This window comes from Magnolia sinica, chromosome 5 (assembly GCF_029962835.1).
Source record: "Magnolia sinica isolate HGM2019 chromosome 5, MsV1, whole genome shotgun sequence".
In the NCBI taxonomy this organism is placed as follows: domain Eukaryota; kingdom Viridiplantae; phylum Streptophyta; class Magnoliopsida; order Magnoliales; family Magnoliaceae; genus Magnolia; species Magnolia sinica.
The window spans coordinates 76,389,400-76,409,447 of NC_080577.1; the positions used below are offsets into that span (position 1 = coordinate 76,389,400).

The window sequence follows — 20,048 nt, forward strand, 5'->3', positions numbered from 1 at the left end:
TGATTTGATTTTGGGAGTTTTGAATGGATATAATTCAACTGAATTAAAACAATACCCAAGCTTCAAAGTTCCACACATAAGTTAATGTTCCAAAATCATGATGACTTGGATAACACAACTAGGATTCGAGCACTATGGTCGGCCTAATCAGAAAATAAAATAATTTAAACATTTTAAATTGATGATATAAAAGATTAGAAAATCATGGATTTACACCATTGATATATATTCTCAAGTGCTGGTGATTTTAAGAATTCATATCTATAAAATAATGAATATCAAAGAAATATAACAGGTTGAGAACCCCTCCTATGTAGGAAATCTAATTGATTTAGGGTAATTCTATCCATCAATGTGAATTTCATATGATAGAAACATATGAATCTCATATTAGGATAAAAAATTAAACCTAAACAATTGATAACATGCATACACCATTCTTCTCATTATCAAAATAATCAATCATCATAACTATGAAAACATTAAACCGATGTACTTCCCTTCTAACTTGGGTTAGAGAGAACTTAGAAGAATATAATTAACTTGCAAAATAGAAAAATAATAAGAAAGAAATAAATACAAATAGAAAAGATCCAAAAGAAAAAAAAAATTTAAAACTTTAATAAAGTTGAAAACTCTCTAAAAACTCTAAATATTGCTCTTGAATGCTTTAAATGATGCTTAGGAATGCCCTGAGAAGGCTTATTTATAAGTGCGGAACTCCAACTTTCGCACTTAGTTGGAAAACTCTAGAAACCTCCTCAAATTTACACAGTTTACTAACATAGACTTCACTCTGTGTAGTTTACCAAAATAGACTTTAGAGTTTAGAGTACGCTTTTTCAGGATGATTTTAGGATTCTTTATTTCAAATCTTTGATTCTCTTCATTCTTTACTTAGTTTTCTTGAATCTTTAGCATACGAATTATTCAATCTTGGTCTCCTAAGATCCATCCCTTGACTTGGTGATTCTTAAGCATAAAATCCATGCTTTTAGTACTCTTTTCAATCCAAGCTCTTAAATTCACATAGCAACACAAACATGAGTAAAATAGAATATTAAACTGATTCATGTTCATAAAACTAAGATATAAATGGGAGAAATTATGCAATATGTGAGTCTCAACAGCTGCTACAAATTATTTTTATTTTGTTGAAACTTGAATGCGATGTAATATTACTTAAGTTGAAAGTGGTGCAATGTGACTTTTACTCACTACTGCTTATTAGCTTTTGTTCATCATATTGTTTTTGTTTTACTCTTATATCAAGTTATTAATTTCTAATTTTTATATATTTTTATAAATTTTCAACATACAATTTTTTTTAAAAAGTAAGTGTAGATATGTCATCATCTGACTCATCGACCAACATTTGAGAATACGGTTCCTTAATCGAATTGCTAAGGTCTAGAAGAACAAAGATTGTGTGTGTGCAAAGTTCGTTAACAAAATTAATCGGCTTTGGTTACACTTGACATGTCGAGGTGGTGATGCAAAACCATGCCCTAATGCACCCAAAGGGTGTCAAAGTTATTTTTCAGGCCCTTCTACATTTAAATAAGAAACTTTCTTCTCCATCCAAATCTTCTGGTACACGGAGAACTTTTGCATAAGAGGCAGGTGAAGAAGCTATATTAAAAGCTTTGGAAAATGATCAACTCTAACTTAGCTTAAAACGTAGTATAGAAGAAGCTTCTAAATACCAACGATGTCCTCCAAGATAATAAGATGCTAAAGCAGAATCGAGCACGAGCAACAAAAAGAAGAAGAGTAACAAATTCAAGTTTTTTACCCTTCTCGGTGAATTTGATAAGGCGGTGGGCACTACGCACAGATCTCCACATAAAGAAAGTTTGAAAATTTTATTTCAAATTATAAAAGACCACGAAAGAAATCTCTCTTCACCTGCTGATTTAGAAGTGCTGAACCAATATCTATACGTAAAATTAGATACTAGTTTGGATGGATTGAACGACAATGTCAGAGCTTATAATTATATGCAAGGAACATGAATGCACTCCTCCCATGGAGGTTATTAGTTGAAATTTGTGAATAGTATAATTATAATTGATTATAATTATATTTTATGCATTTTATATATTTTAGTGTTATGTTCAACTTTAAACTTGAATTTAAAATCGAATTCAAACTCAATATATCGAACTCAAACTCCGCTACAAAGCACAGACTCAAATAAAAGTCACAGACTTAAACTCGACTCGGAAGCTTGAGCTCGAACTCGACTCAAAAGCTCAAGCTTGAACTCGTCTCGAACTAGCCCGAGCTGCTAACTGAGTCGATTTGAGTTACCCATCTAGGCTTGAGGACCGAGCCGAGTTCGAGTTGGGGTAGCTTGCTGGCCGAGTTGAGCCAAGCTGGGCTAAGCTCGACTTGGTTAGACTCGTGTACAACTCTAGTTAGGATAGAAGACAAGTTAGCTGGAATAGACTTTTTCTATTGTTTTTCTTTTAATAATAGCTATACAATTTCTTTTTTAAAAGCTGAAGTGGACTAATAAACATAAAACAAACAAACACTCCCTGTTTTACCACAAACAGGAGATTTACGTTATGCCCCATGGGGACCACCGTGATATATGGATATTATCAGCCCGGATCCAATGCTCAAATGGGCCATAGAGTTGGGAAACACAAATGTCAGCTTGCTCCAAAACTTATGTGGTCCCCAAAAAGTTTTTAATGGTGGGCGTTCAATCCCCATTGTGTGATCTCCTTAAGCCTCAGATGTGCCTCATTTTTAGCATCATATTCTAAAATAATCTGAAAAAAATGGATTAACAGCGTGGATAAAAATTATATATCACGGTGGGGCCCACAGAGCCCCTACCTGGACCGATTTGGGGAAGCGAATTGCCTACTAATCTGTAGGCTAAGCGTACAATGTAAAATCCGTGTGGCCCACTGTTATTTATGTACTTTAGTATTCATTTTACCGGATAATTTTAGGACTTAGCCGAGAAGTGGACCACATCAGAGGAAACGGTATAAATTGAATGTCTATCGGTTGAAAAATTCTGGGGTCCCGGAAGTTTTGGATCAAGCTTATATTTGTTTTACCTTTATCCATGTCCGTGTGATCCTATGAACAGGTTAGTTGACAAATAAACATAACTGTGGGCCAAGGTTTCAACGGTGGAAATCATTATTCCCACTGTTTCCTGTTGTGTGGTCCACTTGAGCTTTGGATATGCTTCAAATTTAGGTTCAACACCTAAAATGAGCTGGAAAAACGGATGGATGGCGTGATAAACCACATACCAGTCACGGTGGGCCCAACCAGGGCGCAATCCGATTTCCCGATTTCGGTTCAGCGGTGGCATGACTCAATCCGCTTCAGCATAACAGGCCTTCGAGGCTATTCGGTCCGACCGCGGGTTGCTACGCCTTGTATTGGACGTTTGAATAAGAGTTTTTCTTGCTTTCGTTACCATCTCCGACATCTCTCCTCGCGTCTGGAGTGCGATCGCCCCCTGAAAGAAGCAAACCTCAATCCCTCCCTCCCTCCTTTTCATTATCAAAATGTAAGTAAATCTAAGAAAATCCAGATTCCTTCTCTTCCTCTATTCCATTCTCTCCTATTTTTAAAACCCTGCTCTGAAATTTTCAGGACCGCTCAAGGAAACGCAAAGATTGCCATAGAACACGCCTTGAAAGCTCTGCGGAAGCGACGATTGCTTGAAGAAGGCGCTCATGCTCCTGCTTTCATCGCCCTCTCTCAGCCTTTCGCTTCTCAGGTATCGCTTTCCCAACAACTATCCTTTCTAGTCACGGTTAAAAAACAAAACTCAATTCTTACATCATCTGATAAATGTGATTTACGGACTGTCTTTTTCATTTCATTGCATGGCAAATGATAGAACTCAGAATTGTAAATTTCGGTTTTCTGTCCTTGTAAGCCTAGCTAAGGAGATGCAAGCATGGATTAGCATTTGAGATTCTTGTTCATTTCGTTTTAAGTCATGGAGGATGCGATTTACGATACAATGCTTGTTTTAGGAAATTTCTATGGAGAAGGAGCTGTTTATTAAGCATCTCAATGGGTACCTGCTGGACCTGACCCAATTTTAACTGGTCTGGGTCTAATTTCTTGGACCTGTTTAGAAATTGGGTCGGGTTTGGATTTGTCATTTTGGACCTGGTTAAAAAAAGGGTCTAGTTGGGTTCTGGTCAGTTCCACCATCTTTGATGCAGTTAAAATCAAGTCAGGTTGAGTCTATTTAATTTTAAGAGTAATATTATATACATATTAGGTCCCAATTAGTTGGGACAAGGCATAGATGACAACGACGATGACGACGACGTACATATAGGTATATATTAATTAATCTAGCAATGTAATGAGGTATGTTAAGCCATGTGCATCCAGGATAGCCCGTTTACACCACACGTGTTAAAGTTCCGACATGTGTGTGATCTAATCAATCCATTCAGGTGGGCTCGACCCAAGGTCTTCCAAAATGGTTTTAGCCATTACGTAATGGCAACGGTAGTAGGTAGTTACCGTTACGCATTATGGGGTCGTAATGGCCATTATGCAAAAATTGGCCTTTAACAGCCCCGTAACGGCCCCATGATGCCTTGTAACGGCCTGTTATGTGGCCAAATAGGTTTTTTTTCAAAGAAAAAGTAAATCTATAATGGCTGTTACAGCCCGATAGTAATGGTAACGGCAATGGCCATTATGCCATTATGGTCACTATTACCCTTATGGAATACCTTGGCCTGAACATGTACGTGCCCTTATTTGACATGGAGACCTGGACCTGGCCTGAATCGAGATTGAAACAAAGGTCCTTAGACCCAAAGGGGTATGCGACTTTGATCATCCTGGGTCCAACAACTCTAGGACCTGGACGGACCTGATCCACTGATAACCATACTATTTATTCATTACTTGTTGGTTTATTAGGTTGGTTAATGAAAATTAAAGGGGATTTTTTTACTATGATTTTTAAAGTTAGTTATAGAAAGAAGGAAAAAAAGGTAGGGAAAGGAACATTAAGGAAGTGGCAAAGAGGTGTCACCACCGAGTGACCTTAGTGTTTCATCTATAGAAAATGTTGGCAATCCCACTTACCCTCATTAATTCTTTAAAGAAAAAATCTTCAGTTTCAGCACCAAATTAAAGAGTTAGCGAGAAAGCCTCTATTGGCTTGGCTCAATTAATGATGCCACTTAATAGCATTACAAGAATATCCTTCAAAAATCACAACCCCCTTGAAGGATGATGAGAAAATATGTAAGCCTTCACAAAGCGTTTATTACATGCTATTTACTGTGTGAAAATGACATTTATCTGTTTCCTATGTTAAAAAATCTAATTCCTAAAAAATCGGCAAAAAATGTGAAAATAAAGCAAATAGCCTGATCAAACACATCTCAAGCATGATTCGGTGAATTAGCATTCCTTACATTGAAATTTGACAAAAAGAAGACGCAGAGATGAAAAAGTGATGGTTTGTGCCCTTTTCAGATTTTAACCAAAACAGTCAACTCCCATGAATTTGTCAAATCCTGCTTAAAACTTGCGTTTGGTCCCCAAAATAGGCCATATCTTTAAAATGGGTTTGTAAGTGTCCTCTAAGTTTGAAGACAATGTGTACTTGATGGGTTGATTTGGTTGCAAGGTTCCTCATATTTGGAGTTACAACTATTGTAGAATAATAACCAATGAAGAAACAAAAACTGTGGAAAGTCGCCAACAGTCCAATAGCCATGCCTCTTTTCTTATATCAGTTACCAACACACGCTAGATTGGGAAGCAAAACCATTCTCAATATCTATGTTCTCATGAATTTAATCAACCCAAGATGCTCAAAATGGTCATTTTGGGGTATTTCTTGTCCATGAATCTTAACTAATTCCTCGTTTCCACTTTGCATGTTATATACTCTGCTTTTGTCTAGCTAATTTTAAAACTTTTATATTCTAAAGCATCCTTCCATTGTTCTAGCTTTATACTTACTGCCTCCCCTGTCTCGTCAATTGAAACTGTGTCATCCACAGTAACATACGCCACAAGACCTTGTCCTATAAATATGTAGTTAACTTGCCCATAAGGCCATAGCCAATGCAAGAAGCTATGCCGACCCTTGGTGTAGAGTAGACCTACTGTAATTGGGAATGTCACATTAGTTACCGCTCTCTTCTACATGTTCTTAACATGTCAATATATTCTCTTCAGATTCCATTATTCCCCTATGCCCACCAGGTCATCTCTCTAGGGGTTTTATTGCATGGTTTCTTTAAGTCAAGAAGGACCAATTGGAGATCCTTTCTCCTCTCCCGCAACTTCTCCATCAACTATCTAAGAAAATATCTTGATGGTTGGCCTCCCTGGTGTAAATTTGAATTGATTTTCTAATACATTTGTCTGATGTCATAATCGTTGCAGAACACTTTCCTAAAGTTTCGTAGTATGGTTTATATGTTTAATACCACAATTGTTAATGTAGCTTTGTATGTCTCCTTTATTCTTGTAAATATGAAGCACGATATTTTTTTGCCATTCGTTTGGCATTCGTTTAATTCTTACAAATTTTTTGAACAACTTTCAACCAAAATAAGACAATCTCTCATGCTCTTCCAAACCTCTACTAGTATACCGACAATATCTTGTATGCCCTTCTAAACCTCTATTATTAGTACATCATTTGGTCTTAATGCCTACCGCTATCTTTCTCAAGCTTCTTTCACTTTAGACATCCTAATCAAGGTATGCCAAAACGGTTACGTAACGGCTGTTATAATGGTAATGGTGGTAACCGTTACGTGTTACGGGGCTGAAATGGCCGAAATGGCCATTATAGAAAAAATGGCCCTCAACTATCCCATAATGGAGCCGAAACAGATTTGTAAAAAATGGCCGTAACGACTGTTGTGGCTCGTCTCGTAGTGGTAATAGCGGTGTCCTTTACGGCCACCGTTATCGTTATGGAATATCTTTGATCCTAATCCTACAAAATGTATCTTTCATCTCCAGCCTTATTTGAGTTTATGATTCCTTCAAACACTAAGCTTTTAGAATGGTCTTCATTTAACCAGATTGGGAAATAACTTCTTCACTTGAAAGGATTGTCGTCGTTTACCAATTCCCTTTGGTCGTTGCTCTTAAATCATAAGAAAATGATTACTGTGCCTATACTCCCTCATTTTTACAAGATTGAAGATATCTTCTGATTTTCTTTGGTGCCCAAGTCATTGTATCGATCATCATAATGCTTAAGTTCAACCTCACTACTTTCGCATTGTTCATCTTAGCATTCTATATTCTTGTAAAATTTTCTCGTTTCTCACTAATACCCTTTTAGGCATCATCATCCCACTTTTTGTTATAAGAGTGGCTTTTCCATGTAGATACTCTTAGAACTTCTTTATTCACTTTCTCAATGTACTTAGTCATCTCATTCTAGATGACATTAACTTCTTCCTCGATATTCCACCATCCTTTTTTTTTTTTTCCTTATCAATTTATTCCTAAATAACACCGTTTTCTCTCCTTTTAAATTCCATCACCTTGTTCTTGGATTCATATTGGTTTCACTCTCTTCAATCTCTTCATATAAATGTCCATAACAACCACCTTATGATGCATGATCAAACTCTATCCCGATATAATCTTACAATCTTTACATATTGATCATTTTGCATTCCTAAATAAAAGTAAGAGTTGAGTTTGGATGATCCTAGGAGTGAATAGGAAAGGAGAGAAGAAGAGGAGTGTGTGTGTGTGTGTGTGAGAGAGAGAGAGAGAGAGAGAGAGAGAGAGAGAGAGAGAGAGAGTTTTGAAGAAAAAGGGGTTTTGTGTTAGGGCCACAATCCCACGCACCTTTTATTATAATGCTAGAAATACAAAAACATGCTCAACAGGAGCACACAACACCATGTACACCCACACACCCAAAAACACTAAAAACACACATATCACTTGTACTCTCTATACTCTCCCTCAAGTCGGAGCATAGATATTGATCATGTCCAACTTGCCAATGATCCGAAGAAGAGCATCTCGATTGAGCGACTTGGTAATAACATCAACCAACTGATCCCCGGAGTGAACAAAATGAGTCATAATTTCCTTGTAAACCACTTTTTCCCAAATGAAATGACAATCAATTTCAATGTGCTTCGTGCGCTCATGGAACACTGGGATTGCTAGCAATGTGAATGACAACCTGATTATCGCAATGCAACGGAATGGGACTCAAAGGATTATAATTGAATTCCTGTAAGATGGTACAGAGCCAAATAAGTTCACATGTCGCATGAGCCATTGCTCAATACTTAACCTCGACAGAATATTGCGCCACGATGAACTTTTCTTACTCTTCTAGGTGACAAGGTTGCCATCTACAAATGTATAGTACCCAAATGTAGAACCACGATCATATGTGAACTTCTAACCAATGTTGTCATATCGCATATGCGATCGTGTGCGATCGCATAAGCTTGTGCGCATATGCAATCGCACAATCGCATATGCGGTCGCATAGATATATATAATTTTTTTTCCGAAAAATTTAAAAAAATCAGAAAAATAGGAGGAAAATAAGAAAAAAATGAAAAAAAATATAAGAAAGTAGGGGGAACTTTCCTAAGTTAATAGATAAATAATTTTATATGCCCTTGCAATACATTTGAGTAAGATAAAACCAATTAAACAATAAAGTAAATATTAAGTCATCAACATTCGACAATATAGTTAACAAATATCATCAACAGTACAGTCAACAATCAACGTCAACACAGTAAGTAAACAAAATGAAGAAGGTATTTATTTATTATTGATCTATTATAATTTATAACAAAATAATAGTAAATGGTAAATGACTATGCTACTATATATATATTGATCTATTTGCCATTGTGGCATTTGATCACTACCACTATTGTCATCATCACCATCATCATTTGCGTCATCTCCTTCTTCCATATACACTTTTTCTTCTTCCGTTTCTTCATCATCTGTATGTACTAATACTTCATCAACATCTAATGGTGGATCTTCAGCTTGTAAGTTGTAAACTAGTAAAAACTAAAGATTAAATAGTCAAGAGACTAAAGAGATGGGAGAGAGAGAGAGAGAGAGAGAGAGAGAGTTACGCTTACACACTTAGTAGTAGAAAGGGAGAGGGAAAAGAAAAGAGAGAGAGAGAGAGAGAGAGAGAGAGAGAGTTACACAACACAATTACAAAAACACAAATTACACAATCTAAAATTCGGAAATATATTCTTCACTTGACTTCTTGTTTTCACTCTTGTCTTGACTTGAGTCTTGAGTCTTGAGAATGTTGTAGACTTGTACTCTTGTAACTTGTAACCCGTAAGTTGTAAGCAACAAACTAAAACAAAATGTTTTGAATCTCTTGACTCTTGAATGTAAAGAAAGAGAGATAGAAAGAGAGAATGGTGGGTGTATGAATATGAATATGATATTTAGAACTTAGAAGAAACTAGAAAGAGATATAATAGAAGTAGAATTAGAAAATGTAATGTGAGACTTGAGTTGACTTGAATTCAATTTCGATGTATTCTTGAATCTTGCTTGCTTTGCTTTCTTGATTTTTGAATCTTGAATCCTTGATTGAAACTTCAAACTTGAAAGAAATATGAGCTTGAGCCTTGGAATTATGTAAGAGAGAATGAGAGATTTGAGACTTTGAAAGTGTGTGTGTGTGTGTGTGTGAGAGAGAGAGAGAGAGAGAGAGAGAGAGAGAGAGTTACGATTTGAGTGCAAATAAGAGTGTTTTGAATGCCTTTTTATAAGGAAAAAAGGAAGAATTTTTTATTTTTTTTTACTTTTAATTTCCAATGGTTAGGTTTATGACTGTTGGTGAATATGTGATCGCATATTCTCGCACATGTGGCATATGTGATCACATGTGTAGAAATCGCATACATATGCGATTTTTGCTGCACTGTGCGCATATGCGAATGTGCGATCGCACATGACAACATTGCTTCTAACACAATGAACATTAGAATAAGCAGACAAATGAAGATGGCCATGTTGTTGAAAAGTAAACCCTTGCTTGGGGAAGATTCAAGATGCCAAATGATACAATACACTGGTACTATATGTGTGGTACGAGGGGCATGCATGACTTGACTCACAACCCCCATGGCATACGAAAGATCCGATTGAGTAATAGTTAGATAGATAAGATGGCAACTAACCGCTGATGCATCCTAGGTCAGAGAGGAGCTCACCATAATCAAGACTAATTTTGTGAGTAGTATCCCTAGGCATGGAAGCAGGGATTACATTTTAGCATTTCAGTCTTTGAGAGAAGATCAAGGGTATATTTCCATTGAGAGAGCACAACTCTGGATTTAGATTGAGCAACTTCAATGCCCAAAAAACACCAAAGAATCCTAAGATCTTTGAGAGAAGATTTAATGGCCACCATTCCCTTAGTTTTATTCGCCGGACAAAACAATAATCCACGTAGACAATTAGCACCATAAGCCCTATGGGCTGACGACAAATGAATAAAGAGTGATAGGCTTGGCTACAAACGAAACCAAAATTCAAAAGAGCACAACTGAATTTATTAAACCAGGCATGTGAGGGTTGTTTGAGACTGTAGATGGACTTCTTGAACCAACACACAAGAGGTGAGTTAGAAGGCATAGAAAACTTGGGGGCTGATCCATATAGACATCTTCAACAAGATCACTATGTAAGAATGCATTCTACACATCTAGTTGAAATTGGGGCTAAGACAAGTTTACCGCCAAGGAGATAACCACTCAAACAGAGTTAAGCTTGGCCACAGAGAGAATGTCTCAAAGTAGTCCACACCATACATTTGAGTATAACCCTTTGCCAATGTTGTCAAAATTGTTATCGTATTGCAAATTGTAATAGGGTTTGAATCGTGTTGAATTGCAAATCGTACGATTTTTTCTTTAAAATAAATTTCCTAAGAAACTGAAAAAAATGAAAAATATAAAGAAATCGCAAAAATAAAAATAAATTAAAACTCATCAATCATCCTTTTGCCATAAATATTCACATAAGTAATACCATGTCATTATAGTGTTAAAAGATTCTTATCTTTATTTTTTATTTTTTATTTTATCTTTCAAGTAATTTCCCCTAAATCCTTTAACAATTTATGTTCTTATTACCTTTCTTAAATGTAGAAGAAAAGCGACATTTGATATATGAAAAATCTAAAGAAATCAGAAAAAAGTTTAAACTCATCAATCACCCCTTTTACCATAAATATGCACCTCCAGCACTATTATCCTTCTCTAGACTCGACTGACTCATTGGTATGGCTGGCATCCTCATTTGGTTTTTCCTCGATAAAATCTTTTCACAATAAGATTCGTCCCTTGAGGCACGATCTGGATGACATGATTCCATATGCATTTTGGTTCTATGGGGGCCCCTCAAAGTCATCTTCCCTCACGTGGCTGGTGGGTAGAAATTGGATATTAACAATAGATAATCTTTATAAGAGGGGAATGTCTCTTTCGAACATATGCCTTCTTTATATGAGCAGTGTGGAGTTAGTTGATCACCTTCTAATTCATTGCCCTTTCGCCAATCAGCTATGGAATCACATTTTGCAATTTTTCAAGGTGAAATGGGTAATGCCTTAGTTAGTTCCGCAATTACTTTGGGCATGGCGTGGAGTCCACTTGTCGAAAGATGGATTAATATTATGCAGGCTAATCCTTCAGGCTTGCCTCTGGAGCAGTTGGGCTAAACACAATGCACGTTGTTTCGACAACGAGCTTAAATCATGGGATCAAGTTTTGTGGAAGGCAAAAGGGATGCATTGAATGGGCTATAGATCTTCTTCAAGTTGACATCAGTGTAGCTCGTTTTATTTTGGATTTGTAATTTCTCACTTTCGTTGTATTCTTTTATCCTGATTGCTTGTCAGGTAGTTTTTTAAGAAAATTATTTGTAGCTCTTCAAGGAAAAAAAGTAATATCGTGTCATAATAATGTCAAAGGATTCTTATCTTTCCTTTATTATTATTATTATTACTACTACTACTACTACTACTAATAATATTATTTGTTTTTCAAGCAATTTCCCTTAAATCCTTTAATCAAGGTATTCTATATTAGTAAAGGTGGCCGTAACGGTCACTACTATTACTGATACAAGTATCGGTCGTAATGGCTGATACGAGGGCGTAACAACCATTATGACTCTATAACGGTTAAAAAAACATTTGCTTGAAAAATTCTAGAAAAATATGTGGAAAATCTAGAATAATGCCAACATTCCAAATCTGTATTCATTTTTTAAAAAAACTTGTTTATGGTTATGTAACAGTCCACTCTTTGGTGAGACTGTTGTATTGGGTTGTTTGGTGAATTTATGAACATGGTTACGTGCAGTGTTTAAATTATCGACGACAATATTGAATTGTCGCCGATAATATTGGTATTGCTGGCTCAGCGATACCATAACCCCATTTATTCGTTTCGGTGCCAGGTATCGACGATAATTTCGGTATCGTCGATAATTTCGGAATGTCGCCAAAATTTCACTGTTCCAACCAACCACGGGTGGGAATTGTAGCCAACAACCCACTTTTATTGATAAAAGGGGGGATGTTGTCGGCGATAAAATCATCGAAATTAAAAACAAAAAACACAAAAAATACCTGTTTTTCGCCCGGATCTGTTTGAAGACGCGAATTCACGGCTGTTGAGTGCAGATCGGCAACTTTCCGGTAAGATTCAACCCCAAAAAAATCTATTTTTCCTTTGAAAAATCCTCAGGCAACTTCTCTAGAAAAGAATCAGCTTGCGGGTCGAGATCTTGTTGGAAAATAGAGAATTTTTTTATTTTTTTATTTTTAAAAAAATTTGGGATGAGGTAGAGGGATTTTCGGGTTGAAAATCTGGAAATATTGGTGGGAAGGAGATGATTTTTTGAAAAATTTGGATGAGGGAGAGGGATTTTTGGGGTTTTAACGAAATTTGGGGATCGGGCGTGCGTGTGGCGCTTTGACGGTGCAGGTCGGTGCTTTGTGGGCCCCACCATGATGCATCTGTTGTATCCATGTTGTCCATTAATTTTTAAATATCATTTTAGAGCTTGATCCAAAAAATGAGGTAGATCTAAAACTCAAGTGGACCACACCACGGGAAAATAGTAGTGATTAAATGTCCACCATTTAAAACCTCCTAGGCCCATTGTAATGTTTATTTGATATCCAAGCCGTTGATTAGGTCTTACATACCTGGGTTAAGGGAAAAAAGAAATATCAGCTTGACCCAAAACTTTCGTAGCCCGCAAGAAGTTTTTAATGATAAACCGTAGACGTTCAATCAACATTGTGTGGTCCACTTGAGATTTTGATCCATCTCATTTTTGGACTGTTATCATAAAATGATCTAGAAAAATGGACCGATGGCGTGGATGAAACAGATGCATCATGGTGGGACCACAAAGCATGGACCAGTAGCTCTTTTTATATCTAGAAGAATGGACCGATGGCATGGATGAAACAGTACGCTTTTATTGTACTGAGTCAACTCATTTGGGCCCACTGTTAATGTATGTGATTTATCCACACCTTCTATCCATTTTTTCTGCTAATTTTAGTGGTTGATCTAAAAACTTAAGTAAATCCAACGCTCAAATGGACCATACCACGGGAAATAGTGTGGAATAATGACTTCCACCATTGAAACCTTTTGAGGGCCCACAATTATGTTTATTTGTCATCCAACCTGTTCATAAAGTCGAACGAACCTCGATAAAGAGAAAACACAAAAATCAGCTTGATCCAAAACTTCTCTGTGGCCTCCACCAATTTTTCAATCGTAGAGGTTCAATCCCACTGTTTCCTGTGGTGTGGTCCACTTGAGGTTTATATATATATATATATTCTTCCGTTTTGCAGTAAAGCCATAAAATTATGTGTTAAAATGAATGAACGGAGTGGATGAAATAAATAAATAACGGTGGACCCCACAGTGTTTACTCAGTACGCTAAGGGTACTGATTAACTTAGTATGCAATCCGATTTTTGGATCAGCGTCCTACCCCTGCCCGGATTGTAATCCGTTCGGGTAGGGCTCTATGGGGCCCACAGTGATGTAATGTTTTCTCCATTCCGTTAATCCATTTTTACAGATCATTGTAGGGCTTTATCCCAAAATCGAAAGGGATAAAACTCTCAGGTGGACCACACCACAGGAAAATAATAGTGATCGGATATTCACCATTTAAATCCTCCTAAGGCCCACTGTACTATTTATTTGACATCCAATCTGTTAATTAAGTCATACAGACCTAGATGAAGGGAAAAAACAAAGATTAGGTTGTTCCAAAACCTTTATGGCCCCTAAAAAGTTTTTAATGGTCAAAGTTCATTCAACACTGTTTCCTATAATGTGGTTTAATTGAGATTGGGATATACCTCATTTTTTTTTCTCATACAATAAAATGATCTATAAAAATAGATGGACAGCATGGATGAAACACATACCTCGTGGTGGGGCTGACAGAGCACAGACCACCAGCCATTGGCTGGTGGCAGGGGGAGTAGCCAAGCCATTTCCGCAACGGATGGGCGCGGATTTCCTGCGAAAGCCTTTCCCTTAATGTTCATGCGCTGCAAACTCAGGTGGGACCCACTGTGATGTTTGTGAGAAATCCTCCCTGTCCATCCGTTTTGTGATTTCATTTTAGGACATGTTGCCAAAAATGAATTGTATCCAAAGCTCAAGTGAGCCGTATCCAAAGCTCAAGGAAGCAACGATGCTAAGGACGCACATCGTTGAAACCTTCCCATGGCCCACTGTATTGTTTATTTTACATCCAACCCCTTGATATGGTCATATACACCTGGATGGAGTGAAAAAGCAAATATAATCTTGATTTAAAACTTCTGTGGTCCCTAAGAATTTTTCAAAGATAGTAATTTAATTACCACCGTGTGGCCCATTTGAGATTTAGATATTATATATTTTTTGGATATTATTCTAAAAAATAAGAGGAAATAAATGGACGGTGTGGATAAATTTCATACATCACGGTGGCCTCTCAATGGCCATCGGACTCACTGGAAGCGGATTGGCTGGTGTACCACACACCACTGTGTTGACGTCACCAAGTTCTGTGGGTCCCATCATGAGGTATGAGTTATATCCAAACCGTCCTTCCAGTTGGTGAGCTCATCATAAGTCTTGATCCGAAAAATAAGACAAATCCAAAAATCAAGTGGACCACACTGTAAAAAGCAGTGGAGGATTGAACACCCTGCCATTGAAACGGGCGCGGATTTGATATGGACAAGGTCAGTAGACAAATCGCCCTGCCGTCGATGTATGTCATGCAATTCCCACGTCTAGGTGTACTTGTACAGTTTGGGGAGGATAACTGTCAGAGGTACATGAGAGAGTTCCTTAATTGGTACGAGTAGAGGATGACCTGGGAATAGTACTGCCAACATGTTAGGCAACAGTACTACTCTCAACTGCCACGGGATTCGGACAATGATTACGAGCCACCTCGTCACTCTATGTGGGGATGAAATATGGCCAGAAATGTGTATTTTTTTGAATTCATTTACTATTGCATGTCTTAATTGTTGTAAGCTTGCATTTGTGTTATATAAACTCATTTTGGTTATTATTTGAGTGATTTCTTACGACAACGCATGCCTTTTGGCCCCCATTAAATGGAAACTTCTAATTTAATGTATTCTTTTTGCAATTTTTTCATTCCTGAATATGGAAATTTGTGTATTTAGGCATGTCCTGAAGTTTCACTGAAAAGTTCCACCATTTTCTCCATGTTTCCCCCTTTTTCCTTGCATTGCCAGTCATCGGCGATATTATCGGCGATAACGATATTATATCTTTATCTCCGGCTAGCGAAACTTGTAGCGATACTGACAACTCAAACACTGGTTATGTGTATCTAATGCCATCACAATCAAGCATTAGAATTAGAAATCGGGAAAAATGCATATATAGCACTTTTTTTGGGGAGAAAAAAGGGCCCTTGGAGCTTCTATTTGCCCAAATCGCTTCAATCTACTATTTTAATCCTTAAAACTATAGTATGAGTGGTTAAAATTTGATGTAGAATGATGTAGGAAAGTTTTTCGAATGAGAAAAGGGAAAAAAATGAGGAAAAATTGATTTACATAGAAGTGGTCGTTTTTCGACAGTTACATGGGTAACCGTTATTATGCCCTGTAACGGTCATTATGGCACCTATAACGGCTGATACGGTCCCAAAAAACCAACCGCCCCGTTTCAGCCCCATATCGTGTAACGGTCATGGCCATTACCTATATGTATCGGCCTTTACAGCTATATCGTAATTGATATGGAACACCTTGCCTTTAATAATTTATGTTCTTTTTAGCTTTCTCGAATGTAGAATCATGTTGGAAAATAGACATTTGATAAATATTTTGATTTCTAAACATCATTTCATAATACATGCATGTCAACATGATCATAACCATCTATAAAAACATTTCATATAAGTCTTGCATGAGCTTGGTGCTTTGATCAGTTAAAGAACAAATCATAAAAAGCTCCATGATTTAACGTTGAAGAGAATATATATCATTTAATCTCTTATAAAGAACAAATAAAATAATTTACCTTTTCTAAACGATTTTTCAAGCCCCTATCAATTTAAAAGCATAAAATGCAAGCAAAGGGAGGATTAAATATTAGAGAACAAGTATAATTTGTATCATAAATTGGGATTTGAATCATGAATCGTATAATTCAAATCATATAATCGTAGAATTCATATAAAAAGGGATTCAAGGTGGGATTCAAATTGTTTTGCTCAAGTTTCGACTCAAATTGTATATTGTAAATCTTAAATCGTTGGATTTTAACAACACTGCTCTTTTCAACTAACCGTGCCTTATAACGATCAATTGAACCATCGCAAAGATACTTGATGGTATCAATCCATTGACATCCAATAGTCCGTTTCCCTTTAGGTAAGGGAACTAACTTCCAGGTGTTCTTCTCCAACGCTTGCATTTCTTCCATCATAGCTTTAGTCCAGCTAGGGCTACTCTTAGTTTCCTTCAAATTACGTGGGGTAACAATGGAGGATATTGAAGTTGCAAAGGACTGGAAGGATGGTGAAAGATGGTGATGTGAAACAAATTGCTAATGGAATGCTTTGTGCATGCGAGGGGAGGCTTGCGCAAGGTAATGGGAGGATCATCAGGAGATAGAAAACTTATACCCGAACTACTACCATGAGTGGATGAAATGATGGGCGGCTGATTAGTAGAGGATTTAGTCTGTCGATGATACACAAGGATAGGCTTTGAGACAAACGGTGTAGGAGCATCCTCAAGATGAGACTGGAAGGGGTATAGAGTTAGATTGCACAGGCTCTCATTGACTAGTAAGAGGATTATGTTGTGATCTCCCTTCATTAGAAAAGTACGGAACATCTTCGAAGAAGGTTACATCGGTAGATACATCTCTTACCGGTCAGAGGGTCATAACATTTATATCCACTTTGTAATCAACAGTAACCTAAGAAGACAATTTGTGGCCCAAGGACTTATCATTTACTACTATCAAGAATTTGAACAAACATATATGTCTAAAATCTTAGGGGATAAAGGGAAAAGTTTCTCATTTGGATGTAAAATTTCAAATGAAGACTCGTGATGTGGACATCTGAGCTCCATACTGGAGGAGAGCTAAGCCAGTCTCCTTGTGACTAGATGAGCAGTACATGGGGCCCACGTGGCTCAATTCACATTCATAGCTACGTTGAAGATCCCACGTGCATGTTCGTGCATCTTCGAAGACCCCACAGTGGGAAGATGCACGTGGGCTGCGTATAGGAGCTTAATGGACACATTAGACTGTTGGATTGGGTGAGCACTATGATCAGACCGTTGGATCATCATCATCGGACATCTTAATCGTGGACCCTCATGGGCCACGGAATATTTTTGTTGTTTAGATTGTTTACATGCTTCGTTATTTTTAGTATAACTTATATTTATATCCATCTATCATCTTCTTTCTCTCTTCTTTTCTATCAAAAAAGAAGTATTTTCCCCAAAACTTCATTTTTCTTCTTTCCTTCCTATCTAAAACCATCCAAATCAATTTTATTTTTTTTTCAACTTTTCATTATCTAACTTCAACCCCATCCGAAATCAACGATTGAGGACCCCAAAACCCTAGCCAATGACCCACACGTGTAACTGTATACTACACGTGCGAGCCCCTAGGCTGACTGTACGAACAACCCCTCAATCCCTTAATTTCCTCTTGCTTCCCTCATTAAAGCCCTTTGATTCCCCATCCCTAACTTTACCTATAAACCCTAACCCTAACCATAGATTTCTCTAATTCCCTAATTTCCCCAAATTCCCAAACCCCAAATCTTTGATTTCCTGAATTGACCCAAAATCCCTAACTTCCCTTCATCCAAAACCTTAATTCCCCTCCACCAATACCTAAATCTATCAATCACCTTAACCAATTCACCCGATTTAGCCCTAATTTCATCTTTTTCCCAAATTCTATAAAATGCTAATGCCAAAATCCCCAATTCCCATGAACCCTAATTTTCCAAATTTCAGATTTTCCCCTTCCCAAACCTAATCATAGAACCTAAAAGTCAGTCCCTTGAGTGTGGAACGTGCCTATGCTAAATCGGAAGTTCTATCCTTCCATCGGGCTTTAGTTTTAATTGATTTATGTGATTTCTTAGCATGCGAGAATGTAACTTAGGTTAAATCAGATTTTATTTCCTATTGTTTACTCTTTAATTACGTGGTGGATTAGCATTTTTTGTTAATTGAATTACTTTATGGATTCTTTCATAATTTCCATGTCGTATGCTAGCATTAAATCATGTGTCTTGCATCAACTTGTGTTACAATATTTGAGATAGAATGCGATTAATAAAAAATACAGTAGTAAGCAAGGTATCATCCCAAAATTGTTTAGGAAGATTAATAACGAGTAAGAGAGCATGTGTGACTTCAAGAAGGTGACAGTTCTTTCGCTCAGATACGCCATTTTGTAGTGGGGTTCATAGATATGAAGAATGTGATAAAATCCCATGGTCTTGCAACAAGGACAGAAAGGCATGCGACATATACTTGCCCTCATTATCAGAGTGTAGAATTTTGATGGAGCATTGAAATTGGGTAATCACCTCATTATAAAATATCTTAAACATATCAAACACTTTATGTCTAGATTTTAGAAAATAAATCCATGTCATCCGGGTGCTATCATTAATAAAAGTAATAAAATATTTATATTTAAAAAGAGAGATATCAAGAGCAAGACCTTAAGCATCTGAGTAGACTAACTCAAATGGTCTATGTTTCCCCTGGGATGAACTAGGAGGAAAGATAGTCCAATGATGTTTGGAGAACTCACAAGTTTTACAGCATGACGGGTTAAATATAAAAATTGAAGAAAACAAAAGTTTTAACCTAGACAGGGATGGGTGCCCTAAGCAACAATGCCATCTAGACATTCACTTCCTTTCTAAGGATTATGCACTAGATATTATCGCAGGCGCATTATCCAAGAAATAAATGCCTTCACGTTCATGGCCCCCACCAATCATCCGCTTCGTCTGGAGATCCTGAAACACACAGTGAGAAGGAAAGAAGATTATTGAGCAATTCAAGGATTTCATAAGGGTTAAATACAAAAATTGAAGAAAACAAAAGTTTTAACCTAGACAAGGATGGGTGACCTAAGCAGCAATGCCATCTAGACATTTACTTCCTTTATAAGGATCAGGCACTAGATACTATCGCAGGCGCATTATCCAATAAATAAATGCCTTCACGTTCATGGCCCCCACCAATCATCCGCTTTGTCTGGAAATGTTGAAACACAAAATGAGAAGGAAAGAATGTTGTTGAGCAATTCAAGGATTTCGTGAGGGAATTGACAGATGATAGATTAAGGGAAAAGTTGGGAACATGCATAACTAATGACAAATATATGGATGGAGAAAGCTTGATGACACTAGTTCCAGATACAGGAGTATAGTTTCCATCA

The 20,048-nt window shown here is 37.1% G+C and overlaps 1 protein-coding gene across 1 annotated transcript in view; it reads left to right on the forward strand.

Annotated features, from left to right (window-relative positions):
- Window positions 1–3,525: 3,525 nt before the first annotated feature.
- Window positions 3,526–20,048, forward strand: part of LOC131246166 (autophagy-related protein 16) — a 64,071-nt gene continuing 47,548 nt past the window's right edge. The window contains exons 1-2 of the mRNA XM_058246074.1: window positions 3,526–3,544; window positions 3,631–3,757. Of these exons, the coding sequence (XP_058102057.1) occupies window positions 3,543–3,544; window positions 3,631–3,757 (129 nt within the window). The 5' untranslated portion in view covers window positions 3,526–3,542. The remainder of the gene's footprint in view (window positions 3,545–3,630; window positions 3,758–20,048) is intronic.